This window comes from Orcinus orca, chromosome 20, assembly GCF_937001465.1.
Source record: "Orcinus orca chromosome 20, mOrcOrc1.1, whole genome shotgun sequence".
NCBI lineage: Eukaryota > Metazoa > Chordata > Mammalia > Artiodactyla > Delphinidae > Orcinus > Orcinus orca.
This window is the reverse complement of record NC_064578.1, coordinates 4,342,092-4,367,330: the sequence shown is the minus strand read 5'-3', so window position 1 is coordinate 4,367,330 and position 25,239 is coordinate 4,342,092. Positions and strand designations below refer to the sequence as shown.

The 25,239-nt window shown below is 49.7% G+C and overlaps 1 protein-coding gene across 2 annotated transcripts in view; it reads right to left on the bottom strand.

Moving 5' to 3' along the window:
• Positions 1-215: 215 nt before the first annotated feature.
• The window catches only part of COTL1 (coactosin like F-actin binding protein 1), a 43,828-nt gene continuing 18,804 nt past the window's right edge, over positions 216-25,239 (bottom strand). Inside the window, exons 3-4 of one of the 2 annotated variants that reach the window (XM_004280087.3) lie at positions 16,341-16,498; positions 216-1,451 (exon numbers count right to left, since the gene is read on the bottom strand). In XM_004280087.3, the coding sequence (XP_004280135.1) occupies positions 1,341-1,451; positions 16,341-16,498 (269 nt within the window). In that variant the 3' untranslated portion in view covers positions 216-1,340. The remainder of the gene's footprint in view (positions 1,452-16,340; positions 16,499-25,239) is intronic. The other variant, XM_049704097.1, reaches the window with a different exon arrangement.

Here is a 25,239-nt window from a genome sequence, read left to right as displayed (position 1 = left end):
CCCTGCATTGGGAGCTCGGAGTCTTAACCACTGGACTGCCAGGGAAGTCCCAAACAGCACCTATTTCTGACGGTTATTGCTAAAGCTTAAACAAGCTACGGAAAGAGAATACGCCTGCCCCTAATAGCTCCGTGAATGCCGATTCCATCTGAATACGACAACCGCCTTTGTTTTTCCAGTAAAGTGAGAAGCTTTATAAGACCAATCAGACAGCCTTGTTTTTTGAAAAACAAAAAACCCATTTATTTCTGTAAACCGTTTTGAGTGCAGATGCTCTTCACGACCCCAACACAGCACAGACTTCCCCCAACGAAATGAACAAGGAAAAGAGAAAAAGAATGCTACCAAACGTGCTCACGGAGAACCAAGCCAATCTCATCTTTCTCGGAAAAAAAGAAACCCTTTTGCCGGTGTGGTGCTACCAAGGATTAAAACCACCTACTTTCTGGTCCCGAGAGGCCGGGGCTCCTGCTGTACATGCTCTGTCCCCCGCTGTCCTTGCCGTCGGGCAGAGGACCGACTGGACCTCAATTCCCATCCCGCACCCCGGGCCTCTCTCCCTAATGCCCTCACCACTTGGGGAGCCTGGGAAGTGAACCCTGAAGGGCTCCTCCTGTTGCATCTGGACTTAGACCTTTGTCCCCACTCCACACCATCGTGAGATTTTGATCAAGAGGGTGGGAAAGGGGCCACTTCAGACCGGTGGCAAAGCCAGGCAACTTTTAAGGCAAAATTTCTCTCTTCTCTTTCGGTCTGAGTCAGCCCTGCACATCTCTGATGGAGCCTGGAGCTTAGGCAACTTGGGATGGGGGGATGGGGACTCTGGAGCGACTCTCGGGGCGTGTGAGCCTGGCCAGCGGGACACGTGTGTGCTTGTGGAGGCCGCCGTCGAGGGCACAGCTGCCTCCTCAGCGGGAAGCAGGCAGGCGCCGAGGAAAACCAGGAGAGCAGCCATGGCCCGGGCGCCACAAGCAACACGAGGTTGGTGGGTGAGGCCGGGCAGGCTACCTGTGCCGTCAGTGAAATACCAGGAGAGGGTCACCAGGGGAGGCACCTCCGATCTGATGATGTGTGTGTCCTCGGCATCAACATGATTTTTCTTTAGAACAAGAAAGGGGGGAAAGAAAGAAAAAAAGAGAAAAGAAAGATGTTCCATGAGCTTCGTGGGCTAGGACGCGGCAGGTGCACAAGGGAAGCGGGGAGGGGAGCTGGGTTTCGGACGGGGTGCTGGGCGCTGCCTCTCATGGCGTCTCCTCTCCCTGGCGGGCTGGTAGCTGAGGCCGTGGGCCCCTCGCCCAGGGAGCAGGCAGATGACTTTGGCAAGGGGCGGGGCGCGGGGGCTACTCCGTCTGGGCGTCGTAGTTGGCTCCGCCCGCCTTCTTGAGCTCGTTCCTGATGAAATCGTCCTCCAGCTCCCTCCGGTCGCTGATCACAAACTCTTTGGCGAAATTCTGCCGGAACAAAATAGAACACAGAGTTCCCGTTAAAAAGGAGGGGACAGGAAAAAAATAAATAAAAATAAAAATATATAAAAAAAAGAGGGGACGGGATCTGAGCATGGCTCAGGCAACACACCAGGAAGTCTTGGCACCTAAAACGCTAAGAAGTGATCAAAATGAAAATCTGGTGGCAGAATGGTTTGGCAGGGGAAGAAAAAACAAACCCAAAAATAACGTGACCAGAGATCAGGAAATGGGTAAAGTCGAGATACTGTGCAGTTCCAAGACCAAGGGGATGGGCCAAGGTCAGGTCTGGGTTCGGATTCTGGCTCTGTCGTTCTCCGGCTGTGTGGCCTTGGGCAAGTTCTTTCAACTCCCTGTGCCTCAGTTTCCTCATCTGTGAAAACCCATCTTCTCAATAGAAGAGGAGATTGGAAAGGTAGGCAGGTCAGCTAGTAAATGTTTAATACCAGGCTCTCTCAAAAGAGGGGTGGTGGCGGGGTGATTTGTAGCTTTTACGCGTTTCCAGGGTGTATATATTCACGTGATATCTGATTACAAGCTATCAACAGGGGACCAGTACGTGGGGCTGGGAAGAGATACATGACTGGATGTCACAGGCTGGTACAAGGCAGCTTCAAGCTCCCCTGTCACAGTGATGCAGGGCCTCTGGTCCCAGGCCTGAGTGATCAGCCCAGACGCTGAAGGCACTAAAGGATGTACGGGGCTCTTCGGCCACACTCAGCTACTGGAAGGCAGGGAGTCTGTCTCCATACATTCAAGAAAAACCATGCCGTGTGATGGGGCTACAATGAGAGCAAATGGAGGCAGTCACTGTGCCCTCTTAGGGTACACATTTCAACCATAAAACCCCACAGGCCTGGCACACGTGAGGCTCTTATAAATGCCTGTGGCATGAATGAGTGACACACGTGATCTGGCTTATCAGGTACTCCTGAAGCATGAAGAATCTAGAGTTATTTTAATACACGTGTCATAAGACTTCCACAAACAAGGAAAATTTCAGGATGGTGACAGGTAAAAATACAGAGAAATTTACCAAAATATGAATAACAAGTCTGAAGGTCAGAAATCATCCCCATTCAAAAAGAGTCCACAAGGAAATAATGTAAACAATTACCACTATTTACAAAGCACCTGTGGGTACCGGACACTGCCACACATTAGCAAACTTAATTCTTAAAACCTTTAGTATGGGATTCCTAGATATGTACCCAAGAGAAATGAAAGCATATGTCCACACAAACACTTGTAAACACAAACATTCATGGCAACATTATTCGTAACAACCAAAAAGTAGAAGCAACCCAAATGCCCAGAGACATGAATGGGTAAACAAAACATGGTCTATCCATACAATGGAATATTATTCAGTCATAAAAAGGAATGAGGTACTGACACAGGTTACAACAGGGATGAACCTCAAAACCATTATGCTCAGTGAGAGAAACCGGACATGAAAGACCACATATTGTATGATTCCATTTATATGAAGTGTCCAGAAAAGGCAAATCCAGAGAGACAGAAAGTAGATTCATGGTTTCTAGGAGCTAGAGATTGCGACAGAAAATAATGGAAACGCGCTGAAAGTGGATTGCGGTGATAGCTGCACAACTCTGTAAATTCACTTTTAAAAAATCATTGAATTGTAGACTTAGGATGAGTTAATTTTGTGGTATGTAAATTATACCTCAATAAAGCTGTTTTTTTAAAAATCCTATAAAACGATCAATATTATTTCCATTGTGAAGATAAGAAAACAAAGCCCGGAGATTATGACACCTGCCCAAAGTCACACAGCTAGTAGGTACAGCCGACTCTAAAGCTGGACTTCTTAAAAGTGTCACCATCCCCTTTAGGAGTGATGAAAATATTTTGGAGTTAGATAGAGGTGGTGTCTGCACAACATTTGTGAGGTACTAAATGCCACTGAGTTGTGTATTTTTAAATGGTGGCTAATTTTATGTTATGTGAATTTCACCTCAATTTTTTTTTCACCTCAATTTTTTAAAAAACAAGAGAAAGGAAAAAAAGGAGAATGACTAAACCAGGAGCACTCCCAAGATCAAGTTTTACAATATTAAGACGAAACATTCACCATGCCAAACCACCAAGAATACTAACAGGAAGGAGGAAATGGGAGGTTAATATTTATCACGTACCTATTATGTACCAGGTGCGGGCTCACACATTTGCTCACTTAATCCTCCCTCACTATATTAGCTTTTTTTTTAAAGATAAGATCCGCAGGCCGGGCTTGGAGAGATTGTGTAACTAGCCCAGATGACCAAACATCCTTTCAACCCTTTCTACCCCCAGCCTGCCATGCTGTGCTGCTAAGCGTCTGTATAAGTCATCAGCACACCACTGAACACAGCAGAATGGCAGAGCCAGAAAGGGGAACCCAGAAGTAATGTGTTTCTCAAGCTGAGCCCCAGCGGCAGGGGGAGGGGCGAAGAGCAGACCAGAAGGAGGAAGCCCACAGCTCAAGACGCCTATAGAAGGAAGTCCAAAGTTCCTCTGCCCTGTGGTAGCTATATATGGCAATCTAGAGAAACAAGAACACTCACGCTTGTGTCTGTTAGCCATTAGACAACCTAGATTAAAAGAAGTTTGATAAGATCTCAGAAATCCACAATGAAAGTGCACATAGAGCACAATTCACCTGCAACCCACAGGTATATGGGAAATCGAATCATAGCCAGCAGGAGCAAACCAGGATAGCAGAACCCAGTGAAACATAACAATAAATGTAAATGAACAAAATTACCTTAAAAAAATAGCTATGTCTCAAAGTGCAAAGAAAAGCAGCCCCAAACCCTATATACCTGAGAATCTGAGACGTTTAAAACCAAAAGATTTGCCAAAAAATAATTCTTTCAAACAAAAGTACAGAGAAAAGCAACGTCACCCATCCCCACTATAGGAACCAGCCCCTGCCCTCCAGAGGGCAGGCAGGAGGTGGCCGGCCACGTGGATGTGGTCCCAGCAGGCCTGGTGGGCCACCTCCACCACAGGATGCTGGGGGGTCAGAGGCTTCAAAGGGGAGCCGATGCTTCCCCTCAGGGTGTGGACTCTGCAGAAAGTCCCGCAAAGGTCTGAGTCAGCCTCAACACAACTCAAAATGACTGTACACGCCTCCACCTCTGTTCCTGCCAGGGTTCTCACAGAGCAGGCCTTCGACGTGGCAAGGGAGATGCCACCACCTCTGTGGAGTGGGCTTAAGTGTGAGTTTTCCAAAAGAGGCAGAAACAGAGCGAAAACAGCTCTGTGCACAGCCAGACTTTGATGTGGGAGCAACACCTGGGAGCTGAGGGGCCTGCATGGACTTGCCCGCGCTGAAAACCACAAAGAACACATATGCACAAAGCTGGGCCACCTCCCCGCCACGCTCACACCTCTGCTCTCAGCCACTGTCCCTGGCATCCTCCAGGCAACACCTCCTGGGGCAGAGGCAGGCCACACGAGGGCTGCAAGATGAGGGGGGGCAAGTCCTTTCTCCAGAAAGGAGACCGGCAGGGCCCAGAGCAATGCTAATACGTAGGGAATTTTAAATTTTCTAGTAGCCACATTGAAAAAAAGTAACAGGTGACATTCATTGTAATAGTATTTGATCTAACTCTATACCCAAAATATTGCCATCGTAACAGGTAATCAATATATAAAACCATCAGTGAAATGTCTACAGTTTGTGCTCCAGATTAAATCTTGGAAAGCCAGTGTGTACTTTGCTCATAGGCACGGCACACAGCAGTGTGACAAGCCAGACTTCACGTGCTCTGCAGCCACACGTGGCTGGTGGCAGCCCAGGTCTAGATAGAACAGGAAAGAACCTGAGAGAACAATGTGCTCCGTCAAGGAGAATCATTAACCATAAGATATTGGAGCCGATCTGAGTGGGAAGGGGGAGCCTTTGGGGACGGCACAGGGAGAGTGTGAAATGTTCCGACTTGATCTGGGTAGTAGTTTCATGGGTACGTACAAAAATTCAAAATTTTTAAATTCAAAAATTTATCAAGCTGGGGGCTTCCCTGGTGGCGCAGTGGTTGAGAGTCCGCCTGCCGATGCAGGGGACGCGGGTTCGTGCCCTGGTCCGGGAAGATCCCACATGCCGCGGAGCGGCTGGGCCGTGAGCCATGGCCGCTGAGCCTGCGCGTCCGGAGCCTGTGCTCCGCAGCGGGAGAGGCCACAACAGTGAGAGGCCCGCGTACCGCAAAAAAAAAGAAAAAAATTATCAAGCTGTACATCTAAGATTCGTGCATTTTCCCCTATGTACATTATACCTTGGTTAACAAAAACAGGTGGGGGGGGCAGGGGACATTGAGCTGAAAGGGCCTTTGAAACCCTGACATTCACCCCCTTATTTGATAGAGAAGAAGTAGGAGACCCAGAGAGGGGAAACAATTCATCCCGGGGCGCACAGCAGCCTCCCCTCGGGGCCCTGGGGGCAGGTCCTCACTCCTCCGCATGCTCCCCGGGAGGCTGCTCCAGCCTGTCTGTCCCACCCACGTAAGCATCCGTCATACCCTCAAGGCTACCAAAGCCACATGCCAGAGACTTCAAAGCAAAATATGCCAGTCTGGGGGCACTGTCACCTGTGGTTCTAGAAAGATCTTCATGTCTGGGAACTTGGGGTCCCTGGCTGAGAGCCTCCAGACAGGGTCTCTCCCTTTTCTGCCAGTGCAGGACTTTTCAAAGGAAGAGGCCTCATCCAGCTAAAAAGGACCCCAAGATGGTTTGGAAACACACCAGTCAAGTTCAGGATACATTCTGTCCCTGTGACTTTTCTCAAGTGCATTTAAGTTCATGCTTCAAAGATATAAGATGGACATTGGTCTGCTTCCAAGGAGGGCAATTCTAGGCAAGGACTGGGGTTAGGAATTGGGGCTCTGTACATAGTCAACAATCTATTTGCAAGGCTGGTTTTAAAAGTGTATAAGTATTTTCCTATCCTTGGTTTTAAATCACTTCATTTTTAAATGGCTCCCAATTGCCTGGGTTTAAAGCCCAGCTTCAGTCCTAAAACGTGCTAGGAGTAGTTTGTGCCAAATACAAATAGGGACAGCTGTCCATACGCATCTCCGGCAGCCTGACCCTCCCCAGAAACTTACCTGCCCCGAGCTTCAGTCTCCTCATCTCCAAGCCGGGACAATAAGAGGACCTACATCCCAGGGCTGGCTGTGATGATCGGATGACTGTGAAGTAGAAGTGCTCCAGAATGATTAGGTAATATTTTAAATGACCCTGAGTTACCTTTGTTCTCAAGATTGTTAGAGGAGTCTGAGCTATAAAGAAGTTTTCTGAAACACTCAGAGCACAGGGAGTGGCTAGTTCCTCTTCTCTCACCCACACTGATTTCTCCATTCCCCACTATTTACTTTTTAATGAAGGGAAGTCTGGAGAATTCCTCGGAATAAGCAAGGTAGTGACATTGGCTCTCCCGGCCCTTGCAGAGAGAAGACGGCAAACCCAGCTGCTCGTCCAAAAGCTGTGCGTGGGATCAGCCACAGGAGGACAGAGAAGAAGCCTGTTGGGGTAGGAGTGTGTCTGGTCTTCTACCTAGAACATTAGGACCATGGTGGGTTGCTACCCTATGCAGAGAATATGGGTGCTGGGAAGGTCTGGGAAGAAAAAATGAGTGGGAGTCTTTGACAGTTAAGTTTGTGATGCCAGCAATGCACATTTCTACAAGGCAGGGCCGGGGAGGAAAGGTGGCCTTCGTTGTATCCAAAGACAATGAGAGCTAATGCAATTCGTTCTTCCAATAAACACGTGTTTACTGAACACCTATTATACGCCAGACACTCCCCTAGGCCATGGGAAGTCAAAATCTGGTACTTACAGGTCCCTCTGAGAGTCTAAGAGCAGAGAAAGAGAACCAGGGGGCTCTAAAATGTCCCGAAGGAAGCCACGAATGGCTCTGGGCCCTGGTTTCCACCTCTGTGAAAGAAGAGGGCTTTCTTCTCTCATGGGTTCTAGAAGGCAGGTTCGGCCAGCCCTTTCCCCACCAGCCATCTGTGGATTTGCACCTGAGCCTCCAGAGCACGTGGGACAACGTTCCACCTTGGACACAAAAATCCAAGGAGCAACGGGGGAAACTGGCACAGAGCTGTCAACTTGGGGATTAGAGCGTGGCTTTCGAAAAGGAGGCCTCGTGCTCGTAAACTCTTGCCAAAAAACGGGGGATGGAACCTCCCCTCCCACATGTGTTTAATGGGACAGGGGGTGGATGAGACACATGCTGGCCACAATATTGTATCTTCTCCCCCAAGTAGGCAAAGATTAATTATAAACCAAAGACCTTGGTCTGCTGAAGAAAAGCAGTTGGTCCCCAGCAGCCTGCATCTTGCTAGGAGAAAAGGCACCCTCCAAGGAACACGGGCCTGATGAAAATGCACAGTATCAAACCTGCCAACCCCTCCTGGGTCCCCTACACCTTCCCTCCTACAACTATTCTACAGAGCCTCAGAGATCAAGGTTTTAAAAATCCTTCCAGCAAGGTGTAATTCACTCAAAAAGAACAGGTTCTCGTAACTGGCGTGAGTCACCACAGACAAGGGAAAAACAAATAGATCAAAATGGTATGGTCCAGTGTTTGACAGATTCGGGAACACAGGCACCTGCGTCACCACCACGGGGCAGAAACAACATGACCCTATTTCACTAAGGAGAGGACAAAGGACAAGAGAGAGAAATGTGGTGGCATCTCGAGTGGACACAAGGTAATTGCCCAACACAGATGGATGGGGGAAAGCATGATGTCTTATAGCAAGCTGGGGTAGGTTTGGGTCCAAACCAGAAAGGAGCAGCCATCCATATGCCTTGAATCCTGACCCCCGCAGGGCCACCCACCTCTTTAGCGTGTGAGTGGCTGCCGGGGTTCTGACACCCCCTGCTTTCCTGACCACGGACATTTCCAGAAGCCCTGACTCCATTCCGCCTGATTTCTGACTACGGCTCCATCTAGACCAGGGACGGTAAGAATGCGGGAAACAAACTCTGCTCTCTTCTCCAGTATCCGTGGCAGACATCACTAATCAATCCTGGCACTTTCCCCACTGAGTCCAGACTTAACCTCAAAATCCTTAACCCAGACCTCCAAACAGCCCCTGCTATGGATCACTCGACAAACGATATTAAATCCATGTTTAGGGCTTCAATTTCTGCCTGGTTGAAATTGTGCTTAGCATTTCTTGTTCCTCAGTGACACCCACTTTGGGAACTTTTCCCCAAAGGAATAATTCAACAGAATTTTTTAAAAATTACAACACACATACTCACAGATGTTTATTGTCAGTAAATACCAGACTGCTTCCACTTTTCAACAGAAGTTGGGTAAATAAGTAGTATTTACACTGAACGCTTCATACATAGCAGACACTTATGATACCCAGTATTTTACTTAATTTTTACAATTCCATGAGTTTAGATATTATCATCCCCAATTTTCAGAGGATGCTGAAACTCAAGGAAGTAAAGTAGCCGGCAAAATTTCGCACACATGGTGAGTGGTGGGACTGGGACCGAAACCCGTGTTTAACTGCACGCTGAGGTCTTTACCAGGAGAGTGAACACACACACACACACACACACACACACACGTACATGTAATCGCATATTCACTAACAGAATAGTACTCAGCCATTAAAATTATGAAAACTGAAAACATTTATGAAATGTTACATGAAAGGACACACTGTACCACGGCTATGATTAATCCCGTTTGTAATAACATGTACCACGTGGCCAGGGCTCCAGGGGAATTAGCAGAAATCGCTGAGTGCCTGATCATCATTTAGGTCCTTAATTTTGTCTGAACCATTTTTCAAAACCACACCACCCTGGGAGAAACCACCAAGGGGGAGAAAACAGAGAGGCTGGAGCTTGTTCTGGGAAGGTCTTTCAAAAGGCAGGATGTCGAGGGACAAACTATGACAAGGACGAACGTGGGGTTGGTCCATGCAAGGGAAGAGAACGAGGGAGGGAAAATCTGAAAGACAAACGTAGAGAGTGTAGGCAGCCTTCAGCCCCGACAAGCTCCATGGGGTGTGCATGCCACACATGGAGACCTGTCTGGACTCAGCGTTTGGGCTCCTTCAGTAAAGACCTGCACACACTCTAAACTGGCATCCCCAGAGCATGGAAACTGTCTGCTGTTGACAGTGTTGGGAATCACTGTGTGGACATCAGGAGGCCAGCTGGCGGGGGGCAACCAGGCAGGCACCACACCAAGGCCAGCTGGCCGAGGTCTGGGACCCATCTGGGGTTCAGTGATGGGCACCCGGCCACAGCTCCCTGGCAGAGTAGGCTTGTGCAAGCGGCTTCCATTTACGTGCTGGGCTCAGGGCTTGGGCGTCTTCCTCTCCCAAGGGCTTTTAACCTCCTGGTAGCAGGAGCATAGAACCAGGTTCCCCACTGCCCTTCCCACTACTAAAGCGGTCTCTGAGCCCCACCAGCTGGCTTCTGTCTTGACACTCACCTTGGCTTGAGGACTCACCCCTCCCAGCCTCAGTTTCCTCATCTGTATATTGGGTGTATAATGGCACCTGCCCCTCCACACATGATCCCTGGCTCCACCATTCACAGGCCGCTTGGGAGCTTTGTATTTGTGTTACATAAAGGACACAAGCATGGGAAAGTCCCCTTGCCTGAGCCCAGGCCCAGGTGAAACGCATCAGCACAAGAGGCCCTTTCTGGTTCTGAAAAGAATAAAGGGCCTTTCCACAAACCAAGGGCTTGAAGAAGCATAAAACTCCCTGTAAAAACAAACAGCTGAAACCCTTTAAAGATGGATGAAGCCCAAAGCTGGTCACCCGAGGGCCAGGCAGCAACTAATGCTTTGCAAGGGGGAGCAGCAGCCCCGTAAATCTGATGACACAGAAGTGTGTGGGTTCTCCCGGCTGACCCAACCAGCTCTCACCTCTGCTTTTCACTGACACAAAGCAGAGCCTTTGGAAATTCCAATCCACCCCCAAATCCCTCCCTGAGTGTAAATGGCTTCCATGATTTAATTCAGCCCAAAGAGCAGTTACTGAACATTTACTAGCTTCTGTCCTAGGAATACACCAAGAATAAGACACAGACTACAGCCTAGGTGAACAGATCTGTTTCTTCACTTTTTAGCACCTGTTTAGTACTTTTCTAGGTTTGAGAAATACAAATTAAGCGGCCATGGTCCCTGCCCTTGAGATTAGTTTCTAGGGTCACTTAATTATAATTCATGGAATTTGGGTCATAGTATCATACAAACAGATAAAGGGGCAATTAATTCTGATTGAGGCTGGTAGGAGAATGGTGTAAAGAAGAAGGGTTTTGAAGGATGAATAGGAGTTCACCGGTCACTAAAAGGAGAAACCTTTCACATCCTTTACTTTCCTTTAATCCTTCCAACAGCTCTATGAAATTTTACAGTCTCTTTTTCCTAAGTGAGAACAGAGTCTAGAGATAAAGTTACTTGCCCGAGGTCCTAGGATGAAAAGTTGCTAGAGCTGGAATATCAACTTGGGTCTCACTCCCCTTAAGCCCATGATCTCTACCATTTGACACAGCATTTTTTAAAAAAAGAAACACTGTGCAATGATGTTCAGTTTCCAGTTTAAAAAAAAAAAAAGGTTCTACCATCAAGGAGCTTGAGAAGCAGATCAGTAAATTTAAAAAATAAATGTAAGAGGTTTGTTTCCTGCAGAACTTCTCAGAGCCTTCTCAGAGTGCTAGAGGACTTTGGGAAACATTCAGTGGGGTGAAGTGACAGAGTCAGGGCCCCAGGGGCCAGTCTACAAGCACAGGGGACATTGGGCAACTTCCCCAACTTCCCCGGGTCCCAGTCTCCTCATCTATAAAGTGGGGATAATGACAGAACTGTCCTTGTTGTGAAGAAGAAATCATTTGAATGTGTGGAAAGTCCTTGAAAGTGCCAGGCATGTGGTAGCGGCACAGTAAAACTCTTGTTATTAATATTACTACCATATTGGTACACAAATACGACCCTCCTGGAGGAGAGTTAGGACAGCTGGTCCTGGCTCTGGGGGTGGAGGGGCTCCGGAATGTAAGCGAGCCCTGATCCCGGGGTTTAGAGGCCATGAGGATACACTACACTGATGATTCCATGCAGTCACTGACATGCCCATCCTTCCCGCCTCTACTTCTCCTTGGGGGAAACACTCCCCGCCGTTCTTTTCCCAGTGCTGAAAGCTGAGATCTACCTCTGGTTACTTGGCTCCGTGAGCATTCGTATGACGTTAAAAAATACAAAACAAAAACAAACAAACAAAAAAAATACAAAACAGATAAAAGGACCGCGTGAACAAAGGGATTCCGCAAGGCCAGCACAATGCTTCATCGACCGAGTCTGCTCTGAAGCAAGACAGCCTGGCCCAGCGCGGGCAGGTCTCTAACGGGGCGTGACTGCATCGCCCGGGTCATCCCACAGAGGCGCCGGAACAATGGGACGGGTGTTGTGTTGATGACGGCTGTGACGACGCAGCCGCGCACCCTGTCCACTCAGCACATTCCCAGGGCTCGAGTCCGGCTGTCACCATGGCCCAGCCCAGCACCCGTCAGTGCCCGTGGCCTTGCTGGTCTTGTCTTGTTTTCCACCAGCCACAGATGCAGCTCAGCATCTCAGCCCGGCTCTGAACACAGACTAAAGAGACCCAGAATGAAACCTCCTGATTTTTCACTCCTCTGGGCTCCAGCCCCAGGCCTGCTGCTTGGTAGCCATGGGTTCGGGGCAAATCCTATCACTGCTCTGGGTTAGGGTTAGGGTTAAGGTTAGGATGAAGGTTAGGGCTCCCCTTGCTGATGCACCTATGCGCAGGCCCCAGGCTGGAAGCTGAAGGAGTCTGGATTGTTTGAAGTCAGCAAGGGTGGGTGAGGGTCAGGACCTTCCTGTGTTGCTGATGGATGTGACTTTGATCCAAGCCATCTGCAAGACAGTCAGGCAGGATGGCTCAACAGTAAGATTCATGCCTTGTGTCCCGGGCTCAGCACGCGGACCTATCGGCTCCCAGGGAAACACTCCACAACCTAGAAAGCTGTGCATCGTGGTGCTGTCTAAACAGGACAGCTGGGAGTCATAAGAGCCGCACTTCCAGGCCTCTACCAGAGATAGTTCTAAGCGCTTTCTGTATAGCTGCTCATTTAATCCTCACAACAACCGCAAGAGGCAGACACTATACCAGCCCAGTTTTAGCCATCAGGGGAGTGAAGCCCAGAGGAGAGCAACTTGCCCAACGCCATACAGTAAATGGCCGGGCTGAAATCTGAACTCACCCCATCTGGCTCAAACGGCTATACCCCAGACCACTGCACTACAAACTCTCTTTGTCCGACAAAGTGAAGTATGGTTCATTTAAATGTAATATGCTGTCGTAAACGAACTACCCCATAAAAAATGAAACAATTTCAGAATAAATCAAAACAGAATACGACACAGCAGGTCAAGTCATCCAACTCATTTTTAAGTGGGGAAACTGAGGCCCAGGAAGGGAGAGAGACTTGCCCACAGGCAGGCAGGTGGCGTAAAGACCCACTCCTCTGGATTTCAATGTCTCTACATTAATTTACATGGTCTACATCTCATACAAAGCCTAAGGATGTGGGTATATTAGTTTTATTATTACAAAAACCAAGGGTTATGAGTAATCTTATGCTAAAAGTCAATCCATTTATTCTTCACATGGAAACGGTGGTAAAAGGCATCTAGGGATGTGATCCTGTCCCCAAGACACGGAATCCAGAAAGGTCCATCTGGAGACCCTTAGAGAACATCTGTTCTGAGTCTCCATTAAGCAGAGAGGACAACTGACACACCAGATCAGCATGATTTCGGTGACTGTCAGAAAATACCATTATGCCAGTAATATCGACCCCTTTGTAACATTAATGGCTGTATTTGCAACTGTAGTGTAAATGTGAGGTCTTGTAATAGCTTCGGGTAATAAACCTTTTTAAATGCAGAGGTGAAAAATGCGAAAGGTAATGGTCAAAATATCACATTGCACCTGCAGTTCAAGATACAGTCGTCATCGTCGTTGTCGTCCGTTCCCCCCCTACCCCCACCGCCACTGGAGGGGACGTTTGTGCTTTTCATCTACCAGCATCCCTTTCTTTTAACAATCGGAGCTGCCAATCATGGGACCCCACCTGCCTGGTCCACAGGATGTGCCAACTGGATCATTTTAAGGGAATGATTGACACTGAGGGAGGGGGGCTCTCTCTTCCCCTGGGATCAAGACCGGGAAGAACCACCATGCCTGGACCATTTCTCCCGCTGCACAGAGGCCACCTGAGGACAAATCCAGGGGAAAGAGAAAAGAGAAACGAAAGGAAGATACTGCTTCAGCCCTGGATCCAGCCACCACTAAAGCTGGCAACCCCTGCGCTTCCCAGTTCAGAGAGCCAAGCAATTCCCCTTTTTGCTGCAATGTATTTGAGTTTGCAAACAAATGAATTATAACCAATACTCCCAATTGAGGTTACCAAAGAATCATATTTCCCCAAATCACCCTCTTAACCCACTGAGCCAAATTGAGAAGAGTTCTAGATATATAAAGAACTCTGCAGACTGCTAATAGGTTCAGGGTTTCCTTTGGGGGGTGATTAAAAAAAAGTTCTGGAACTTTCGGACGATGGTGATGATCGCCCAACACTGCAAATGTACTTCACGCCACTGAACCGTACACCAAAAGGGCTAACACTTCATGTTACTGTATTTCACCACAATCTTAAAAATGGAAAGAAAACAGGAGCATTGCAAGATTCAGAAGACTGCCCCCACTGGACGCATGTCAGCAACCATCTTCTCCCTGTGTGCCCTGTTCCCCTGGCTGGCCAACAAGAGGGCTAAGTGTGGAGGGCGGAGTCCAGCAGGAGACCTTCGGACTTGGACATGCATTCTTTTGCATTTTCCATTCTGTTGCCATAAAGGAGATCCTTGAAAGCTGGTTAAGCATTAAAACCCCCAACTGGGCTTCCCTGGTGGCGCAGTGGTTGAGAGTCCGCCTGCCGATGCAGGGGACACGGCTCCGTGCCCCGGTCTGGGAGGATCCCACGTGCCGCGGAGCGGCTGGGCGCGTGAGCCATGGCCGCTGAGCCTGCGCGTCCGGAGCCTGTGCTCCGCAACGGGAGAGGCCACAACAGTGAGAGGCCCGCGTACCGCAAAAAAAAAAAAAAAAAAGTGGAAGCAACTCAAGAGGTCAACAGCAGGGGGATTTTCAGTACCTCACGGTGGAAATGGGACGCTCAGCCGCCAGAAAAACCTTCATTACAAAGACTCTGAGGCCACATAATTTATGTAATTATGTTATGTTAGAAAAAAAAAAAAAGAAGAAGAAGAAGAAGCTGATTAGGGCGTGATTCACAGGCTGTGACCAAGCAATGCCAAGAGGTAGGTGAGCTTCCCCGCAGAACTCGTAGCGAAGATGGAAAAATAAACCGTAAAAATGGAATGATAGGAAAATTTTTTCCTATTATTATTTTTTAAATAAAAGTTTTATTTGGGGATAGTTGAGGATTTACAGAAAAGTGGCAAGAGACAATACCAAGAGTTCCCATGTACCCCACCGGTCATTTTGACAATTGTTAACATCTTATGTTACGGTGCCACATCTCTCACAGCTAAGAAGCCAACACTGGTACGTGACTACTAAACTAAAGCCCAGGCTTCATTCCGATTTCACCAGTTTTTCTGTTCCGGGATCCAATCCAGGACACCACATTGCACACAGCCGATTTCTGCGTGTGTGTTTTGGTTTTGGTTTTTTTACAATGCAACTGCTTCCTTTTGTATATTCACAGATACGTGCAACCATCACCACAGATTTTAGAATATTTCATCACGTCAAAAAGAAGCCCCATACCCGCGGTGGGCGGTAGCTATACCACCTCCCCTTCATGGGTTTTAGGAAATTGTTTTGCAAACTGGAGAATCCTTTGGTAAGGAGAAAACTATCTCCCCTTCACCTCTCTTCCCCGTTTATCTTTCTGGAATCTGGATTTTATTTTTCTCAGCATGACCCAGTGTCCCAGCCCCAGATGAATCACTTAGTGTCAATTTTTGTTATGTCCAGAATGGAAAAAAAAAACTTTAAAATGGGGAGCTCTACAGGTAGAACTGTTTAGAAGCTCAGAGACAAAACCAAGGGTACACCCACCTTTTCCTCCTCCTCTCCGTCTCATAGGGACACAGGAGTAAGTCAGTCATGACCAACGCCCAGTGCCCAGACTAGGCATCTCTGCCACTGTTGATATAGCCTTTGTTATCCTATGGCCATCAAAGTCATCATAAAACCCCTGCTGGTGCCCATAAGGTTGACATTTATTCATTCACCAAGTGCTATTGAGCACCTACTGTGTGCTAGACACCATTCAGAGAGCACTCGTGAATTCTCCCATTGGGTCCTCATGGCCACAGTTGGAAGTCATCCATCACCCAATCAGGAAGCGGTGCCACTTGGTCATCCCTCCAACCCCTTCTCCGTGAGCCACCTGCCCCCCCCCCTGCAGAGGTAGACACCAGCCACCCCTTCTCCGTGAGCCACCTGCCCCGCCCCCCCCGCCAGAGGTAGACACCAGCCACCCCTTCTCCGTGAGCCACCTGCCCCGCCCCGCCCCCCCGCCCCCGCAGAGGCAGACACCAGCCACCACGTTTCTAGTATTTGATGGTCAGGATCACAAATGCGGCTACCACCCCAGAAAGCAATTTAGGGTACATCTCACCAGTGGTGCTAGTGGTCCAGAAATGTAGCACGACACGTTCAAAGTCACAGACCAAGGAGCCCAGCCCAGCCCCTCGTGTCCCTGCTGGATGGTGACCCTTTGTGGGATGTGACCAGCACCCTTCCCCGCCCAGAGACCCTACAAGAACACAAGGACAGTTACCTGCACCACCTCCTTCACCAGGGTCTTGTCCGTGCCGGTCTTGGCGCGCTGCAGCCCGCTGACATTCTCGCCGATCCACGTGATGAGGGCAAACTTGGATCTCTTGCTCATCGCGTCCCCGGTGGTGAAGCGCACGAAGGCAAACAATCGGACGTCATCTGCACCAACGGCAAAGGGAGGGCACGGTGCTCGGTTAAAACACCCCAAATCCACATCCCCAGCAGGGGCTCTGAGCCACAAGGGTGCCCAGAGCCACATGGCAAGAGCCAACATTCCCTCACTCAGTCTCGACAACAGTGCCACAGGCTGGGATGCCCATTTCACAGATGGAAAGTGGAGGCACAGAAGGGCCATGTGACACTCCCAAGGCTGCACAGGCAGATGGAGGCCAGGCCTCTCTGGCTGCCATGCCTGCGACCCTCCCCTCCCCCATACAGTCAAGGCTCAAATTCTGAATCTGATTTAGGGAACAGAAGTTCGTCGACTCTTTTTAATCCCAAATCTTTGAGGCCCTATTTGGAACAGCAAAGCCACACGGTGGAGAGATGGGAACTGGGCTGGGGTGGGGAGGAGAGGAGGAAACAAAGACGGTGGCCCTTGTTCTGGTCTGGGATATAGCTCTGGGCCCACTGGGCATGGCTAGCTTATGGCCAGACAATTAGGCCAATAAAGAATTCTGGGGCTTCCCTGGTGGCGCAGTGGTTAAGAATCTGCCTGCCAATGCAGGGAACACGGGTTCGATCCCTGGTCCGGGAAGATCCCACATGCTGTGGAGCAACTAAGCCCGTGCGCCACAACTACTGAGCCTACGCTCTAGAGACCACAAGCCACAACTACTGAGCCCGCATGCCACAACTACTGAAGCCTGTGCGCTTAGAGCTCGTGCTCCAAAATGAAGAGTAGCCCCCGCTCGCCGCAATTAGAAAAAACCCGCGGGCAGCAATGAAGACCCAATGCAGCCAAAAATAAATAAATAAAAATAAATTAATTTAAAAAAAAAGAATTCTGAGTATTTTTCCACTGGGTATGTGATGCTTGTTATATGGTATATGTTTGTTTTTATTAAAATGACTCTGGGGGCTATCCTGGCTGATGGATCCACATTTAAGTCTGTGTCATTGCCACACCAGTAATCTCATCACCATCACTTCAGAATCTCTTTCATAGGACATTGTGCTAAGTTCCCCCATCCTCCGCTGCTCTGCATCCCCCAGATATCAGCTGGTATTCTTGAGTTCTTAAAGTGACGTGTGTGTGTGTGTGTGTGTGTGTGTGTGTGTGTGTGTGTGTCCACCTAGGTACTCTAGTCATTAGGGGCTGGGTCATTCTTCGTGCTGAGCGGCATCCTGGCCTTCACACACACACACACACCCGCCGCCCTGCCAACTAGGACAATCAACAACGCCTCCAGCCATTGCCCAACGTCCCCAGGGGCGCAGAACCGCCCGCAGGTGAGAACAAATTCTAGACATACTTTGTGTCCCCATTTAATCAGGACCCCTTTGTGTTTTCCACCAAAATCCTGCACGTTTTGTTGAGGGCATCACATATCCTTACTCAGATTAATGCCTAAATAGTTCACATGTCAATTAAAGTTATCGGTGAAATCTCATTCCACCCTCCCCCAACCCCCCCCCCCACCCCGTGATGGCTGGTACGCGGGATGCTGCTGGTTTGGGGACATGCATCTTGTACCTGCCGCTTCATTCAGCTCATATTCTCAAATGGCTTTTCGTCGCTGGCTTTAGGATTTCTCAGCGACCCAATGACCCATCGAGCTGCGTTTCCCAAGCATTGTCTGAATCACCTGGGATCTCGCTAAAATGCAGATTCTGATTCGGCAGGTTGGGGATAGGGCCCCAGGGTCTGCATTCCTAACTAGCTCCCGGGTGATACTGATGCTGCTGGTCAAAGGTTCACACTTTGAGGTTTTATGGCTTTTTTTTTTTAAATCAAGGAGTCTTTCTTCCTAGCATCATTCCCGGTGTCTCCCTGCCGAATCCCACCAAAGTAAATGTTCTCACCAAGATCCAAGGCCACCAGCCCTCTCAGTGTAACTGAGACACAGTCTACACTGGCTGGTTAGTACCTCAAAGCATGAGCTCATCCTGACAACAAGCTATGCTGTCTAAGGGGGAACCATCTGACCGGGGAGCTGAGACACAGCCCTGGCAGGCCACGGACTCCTGATCGAACGCCACATGTGGGCATTTCTTAAAGGAAACGGATCATAATCGCCATTCACGCTGGCACAGCACCTTTCGGTTCACGGGTCAGTATTCATTGGGTCTTTATGAGGATTCTGGGAGGTGGGCCGTGGGGTCGGGGGGCATCGTTGTCGCCCTCATCAACATCCAGACAACCGTTTGGTAGATGAGGCTGGGAGGTTGTGTGACGTGCCCCAGGTAACATGCCAAGGACAGAGCCAGCCTGAAGCCAAGGGCTAGGACATCTCGGGTGTGTCTGCCCAGCCGCCCTGCTTTAGGGGACCGCCCCACCCAGCCATGGGAGCCTGGTGGGTGCCCATCCTGGGACCTGACCATGGGGGTCAGGCAGTGAGGACAGACCGGTGTAAGGGACACTTCACAGGCCAAACTGACATGGCTTGGTGACCAACTGGCCGTGGGAAATGAGAAAAGTCCAAGGGCAGGAGGCCATGTGAGCTCTGTCTCTCAGTCCTGGAGGAATCTGACTTAATCCCCAAACATCGGAGCCTCGCTGCCTCACCTGTAAAATGGGGTGATTGTTTTGGTCCCCCCCATTTTTTTTCTTTATTGAGGTAAAAATCACACCACAAAAGTCACCATTTTGGGCTTCCCTGGTGGCGCAGTGGTTGAGAGTCCGCCTGCCGATGCAGGGGACACGGGTTCGTGCCCCGGTCCGGGAAGATCCCACATGCCGCGGAGCGGCTGGGCCCGTGAGCCATGGCCGCTGAGCCTGCGCGTCCGGAGGCTGTGCTCCGCAACGGGAGAGGCCACAGCAGTGAGAGGCCCGCGTACCGCCAAAAAAAAAAAAACAAAACTTCACCATTTTAACTATTTTAAAGCAGAGAAGTCAGCAGCATTTAGTACATGAAAACTGCTGTGCAATCATGACCACTACCTTATTCCAGAACATCTGCATCATCCCCACAAGAACCCCCTGCCCACCAGCCATCAGTCCTCACCCCCCTTCCCCCAGCCCTAAGCAACCACTAATCTGCCTTCTGTCTCTGGATTTGCCCGTTCTGGACATTTCTCACAGATGAAACCTACACTATGCGGTCTTTTGTGTCTGGCTTCTCTCACTCAGCATGTTGGCAAGATTCATCCACGTGGTAGCATGATCTTCACTCCTTTTATGGCTGAATAATATTCCATTGTACGGATGGACCGCATTGTGTTCTGTTCCTCCATGCATGCACTGATGGACACTCGGGATGTTTCCAGATCGGGGTCATTTTATACCTCCCTCCTTCCTTGGCCATGAGGATTCAATAGGATGCTGGCCCGACATGGTAGAACCTTCTCCCTGGAGCCTGAGCTACCAGGCAGAGCTGCGGGTGGAGAGTGAGAACAGGAAATGAGGCTGTCCGGGTTGAGGAACTGAAATTCACGCAGCCACGCACGGCTGGTGCAGGACTTTCGTTCCCGAGCCTTTCCGAGCATCGAGGCCGCTTTTGGGAAGCCAGCACACTGTTCCTAGTGTTATTGGAGGAACAGGAGAACCAGCTCCAAAGTGTTTAATTAAATTGCAGTCTTGACTTGAGGGGGAGGCGGGCCACACCTCAGATGCCTCGCGCCTTGTTAAGGCTAAGACAACACCAGCAAAAAGAACTCGCAGTCTGTTTCCATGGCAACCACTCTATTTCCCTTTTCCTCATTGGTCAGCCTGGACGTTTGGGATCCCATGACCACACTTGGATCCCAACAGCCCCATCACTGGCCAAACTCAGTGGGAAAGTTTCAAACCATGTGTCCCAAGTACCAGCCCAGGACCTGGCACAAGACAGATATCCGATAAGTCAGTCTCACGCCCACCTCCAAAGACACAGGGAACCTGGCTTTTAAGCCCTTCCAGAACTGCAGGCCAATGTCATTTAAATTATCAAGGCCGGAGAGACTGCTTTCCTGGGTGCCTGTTTGGTGCTTATCTGACAATGCTCTGGCCAAGAAGACTGCTGACGGTTCTGAAAATCTGAGAGTCACGTTTTGCTTACAAATGTCTGCCACTCGGGATTTGGCATGACACTGAAAAGCCAGCTGAAAGTCTGAGGTGAAAAACCTGTTGGTCTGAGTGACATTTTCACAGCTGCCCACACAGACCTCTGTCCCCCACGCAGCCTGAAGGAGGTCCTAAGCCCATGTGACCTCCAACTAGTCAATGCAGGAGGAAGTTCTCATTTAGTCGCTAACTTCCTTCCTCTGAACAAACAGGGCAGGCCAAACACGGATGTGCACACGGGCGCATCACCTGGAAGGCAGAGCTTGACCCCATCACATATGCATATATGAGTGTGTGTGTGTGTGTGTGTGTGTGTGTGCCTGTGTGCCTGTGTGTGCACGTTCGTGCGTGTGTGTGTGTGTGTGTGAATGCATGTGTGGGCACATACACACTAGGATGGCAAAATTGGCCGGAAGAAGTTTGGTACTTGGGGTCACTGTCACCCCTGAGGTGGCGCTTGGTCCCCAGTGGGCCAATGGCACACCTTTCCAGTCTGAGGTTGAAAAGTTGAGGTGCAGCCCTGGACAACCTTGGTGGGGGGCACCCGGGCCCAGGACTCATACCAGGGGACACACACTCTGAGCTCCCTCTGTGAGGGGTCCCAGCACAGCCGTCTACACCTGCTGCTCCCTTGACCATTCAGCCTCAACCTTCTGGTCTACAGTATCCAGGTTGAGTCCAAGTTCTGGAATCCATTAGACACTCATCCCCTCTTCATACCAGCTCTGTGATGAGACCAGATTCCTGAATGCCTCTAAGCCTCAGTTTCCTCATCTGCAAAATGGGTCCAATACCTACCTCACAAGTTGGTTGTGAGGATTCAATAAAAAAGCAAGAGATGTGAAAGGCTTGCCTGATGGGGACGGTGACTATTTTTCTATCCCTATCTGTCTGGTGAAAATGCCCTCCGAGGTCCACAGTGGCTTCCTAACTGCCAAACCCAACGGGACAGCCTCGAGGACTTCCGTGGCGTTCCAGTGGTTAAGACTCCATGCTCCAAATGCAGGGGGCCCAGATTCCATCCCTGGTCAGGGAACTAAGATCCCGCAAGCTGAGCGGTGCGGTCAAAAAAAAAAAAAAAAAAGTCCCTCCAACAGGACAGGCTCCTTGCCTCCCAGCCTCTCTGCTGGCTTTCTGTATCTGCCAAACTTACGCACACTCTGCTCGGTTTCAAAGTAGGGCCCTCCTAGGCACACAGTCATGTGGCCACTCGTCCCATGAGTATTTCTTGAGGACCTACTGTGTGTCAAGCACAGTGTCAAGCACTAGGGGCCACAGATAAGACCAACAAGGGTCCTGAAGATGACAGAGGCTGTTTACTAAGCACTTACTACGTGCTAGGCGCCGTCCTAAGCACTTACACGTAGCTGCACGTTTTTCTATCCCAACCTCTCTGTCCGGTCAGCACTGCTTCTGATCCCATTTCACAGATGGAGAAATTAAGGCTCAGAGAGGTGAAGTGATAAGAAGCCAGACATTCCTTTTCTCTGCTTACATCTAGAGCAGCAGTTCTCAAAGTGTGGTGCTCAGACCAGCAGCAACAGCATCGCCCAGGTACTCATTAGACTGTGAATTCAGAAACTCTGGGAATAGGGTTTGGGAAGTGAGTTTGAACGAGCCCCTGGGGGATTCTGGTGCCTCCAAAGCCCGAGAACCACTGACCTAGAGGAAGAGGTGAGAAGAGAAGATGGGGTTTTCAGCTCAGAGGACCCACTATCCCGTGGCCGGGAAAGGGAGTGAGAAAAAACGTCTCATGGGCAGAAAAGTTGAAGTGCCCAGAGTTCAGCCTCACCCACTTCCTCCCCACCAGCACCTTTTATTTTAAGGAATTGATCGTGTAAAGGAGCTTCCCGTATGGTGTGTCTTCTCAACACTAGAATTTACAGAATTTGAGGCATCTAGGCGTGGTTCCCTGAGCATCTCCCCATCAAAGACCAGCGGGACTGTCCCCGCAGAGTCTCCCCCTTCCCCCGAATCCCACAGCCCCAGACAGAAGAGCAGTATTTAGAGAAAAAGCTGCTGAGCTACGGTACCGGTAATAGGGAGTTTTTCTGTGACCTCTATATGTCTGCTGACATAAGCCATCATTAACAACGATTTCCAAATGCATCACAAAACCACACAGAGCCCCATCTCAGGGGAGCCATCAACCGATGACAAAGCAAGGTTAGGAGCCCCGACCCCAAGGACCATCGACACCACCGCACGCTGCCTTCTGACCTTCGCTGAGGTGGCCGCAATTCGGGACTGTGGCCACCCTCCCCTCCCTCGCTCAGTGAGAGTCTTGTTCATGAAGAGACGGTCCTCAGAGGGCGTTCATAAAACTCCACTCTCAAAGAACTTGACCCTTTGGTTGGTCTGTGAAGCCTCATCACGGGCCAAGGATGGGTTATCAGTGTGAAACAGCTCCTGAACCAGTCAGTCCCACAGCCCTAAGGACCCCTCAGGACCTAGAGACCCCAGGCAGGGCCCACTTGGTTCAAAGTCCTATTCCTCTTTTCAAAGCTCCTTGCCTTCACTGACTCTGTGTAAGTTAATTTGCAGCATAAAGTCATTGTCTGAAAAGTTCTTGGGATACTGCCTGGCAGAACTCTGCTCAGAAACACCGGCAGTGGACTTCCCTGGTGGCGCAGTGGTTAAGAATCCACCTGCCAATTCAGGAGACATGGGTTCGAGCCCTGGTCTGGGAAGATCCCACATGCCGCGGAGCAACTAAGCCCGTGTGCCACAACTACTGAGCCCGCGAGCCACAACTACTGGGTCTGAGCTCTGGAGCCCGTGAGCCACAACTACTGAGCCCACGTGCCTAGAGCCTGTGTTCCACAACAAGAGAAGCCACCGCAATAAGAAGCCCACACACCACAACGAAGAGTAGCCCCCGCTCACCACAACTAGAGAAAGCCCACGTGCAGCAATGAAGACCCAACGCAGCCAAAAAGAAAAAAAAAGAAACGCCGGCAGTGGTCGCTAGGCATTCTCTCCTTTGTAGCCCCTTCCTCCCCCGGCCCTCCTGTATCCTCCTCTCAACCCTGCATTTCCCTCTCTCTCTCCTATCAACTGCCTTTACCACCCCCTCCCCTTCTCCCATCTCTTCCCTCCACCAGCTCCAGTCTAGGGCTAGAAAGGAGGGAGGGACTTAGGAAAAGAGAGTAGAGGTAAGGCAGGAGGCGGAGGGATATGAAGGAAATAGGATGACGCAAAGAGGGAGAGATGACCACAGAGGGCATGGGAAGAGGGGTGAAGAAAAGAGGGGGGTCAGATTTATCTGGAATCACCAAGGCCACCAGGATGAGCTGCTCTAATAAATTTCCCAAAAACTATAAACGGCACATAATCCCCACCAAGCTCTTAACGACTCCCTGCCCTCTCCCACCCCTCCCACCCGCACATGAAATCTCCTAAGGCTCAGAATCACTGAGGGACGGATTCTGACTGGTCACAGCCAGTATGCTCACCACGGTGACCCTGACACAGATCCACATTGATCCAGGGGCCCCGCCTTCTCCCAAAAAAGACCCTTGTCTTCCCCTCTGCCTTTTCCCAAAGCCGGCACTGGCTGGAGGATGAAACCCAGAGGAGACAGAGGATCTGCCACGAGTCAAGCAGTGTGAGGTTTCCTCACACGTTTGCAAATGCTCTGAACAATTTTTTTCATTACACACAAAAACACATACTAGGGGTAGAATAATTAGGAGCACAAACAAGCGAGAGAAAAAAAATAGCCTCACCACCTAAATAACCCTAGTAAACTCCCTAAGTGGCACCTAAGTAAACCTTTGGGTGCATGTCCTCTGATCTCTTTAGCTGCTTTCATATCTGTCCAATGCCTGTCATATCCCCAGCACAAACCACGGCACCAGCCACATAGTAGGCGCTCAATAAACATCTACTGGTCAACAGAAAGAAAAAAAGAGAGAGAGAGAAGTAATCATTTCATCATTTCCATCCAACACCGAACTTCAGAGCAAGACAAAAGAAAGGGGGAAGGAGACAGCAGGAAATTGCCCCAGAGCTGGGCTGAAGCTGCCCTTACCTTATATAGACTCCCTAAGAAGTTATGCAAACAAGGTTCAGTAAGGGAAAAAACAACCCACACTCCAAAAAGCTGAGCTGTCAGCTTCCACCAAGCAAGCTCCCTAGAGCGGGCATGAAAGGAAACAGGAAAGAATTCAAACATCCTGCCGCCTGGGGCAGAGGGACAGCTGGCCGGTTGCCACAGCTGCATCATTTCCAGCAAGTTGCTGATGTGGGAGCCCAGGCAGCGACAGACAAAGACCTGGAAGTGCTAAATGTCCTCCCTCTCTTGGACACGGAGAACAAGGGCTCCATGGATGTGTATACAGTCCTTGCCTGTGAGATCACACTGTCTGTACACATTGATTCTTTGTCCCACCCCTTCCTCAAAGCAGTAGACTTCTCAAATGATTCCTTCCTCGTTGCATTTTCGTGAAGCGAATGATCCAGCTTTCCTAGTTTGCCAGAGAACACAAGAAAATGGAGTACAGAATATAGCCAGGGGAAAAGAAAGATGATGACTTTGGTAGAACCCTCAGGGAACGGGCTGATCTGGAGACCCAAATTATCAGGACAGCTAAAGGTTTTCCCTCGGTGACAGAGCACCGTAACTTTTTTTTTAATGACTACTTTTACTTCCTTAAATGGCAGTCAGTGTGTTACATCTGGCTTCACCTTCTGA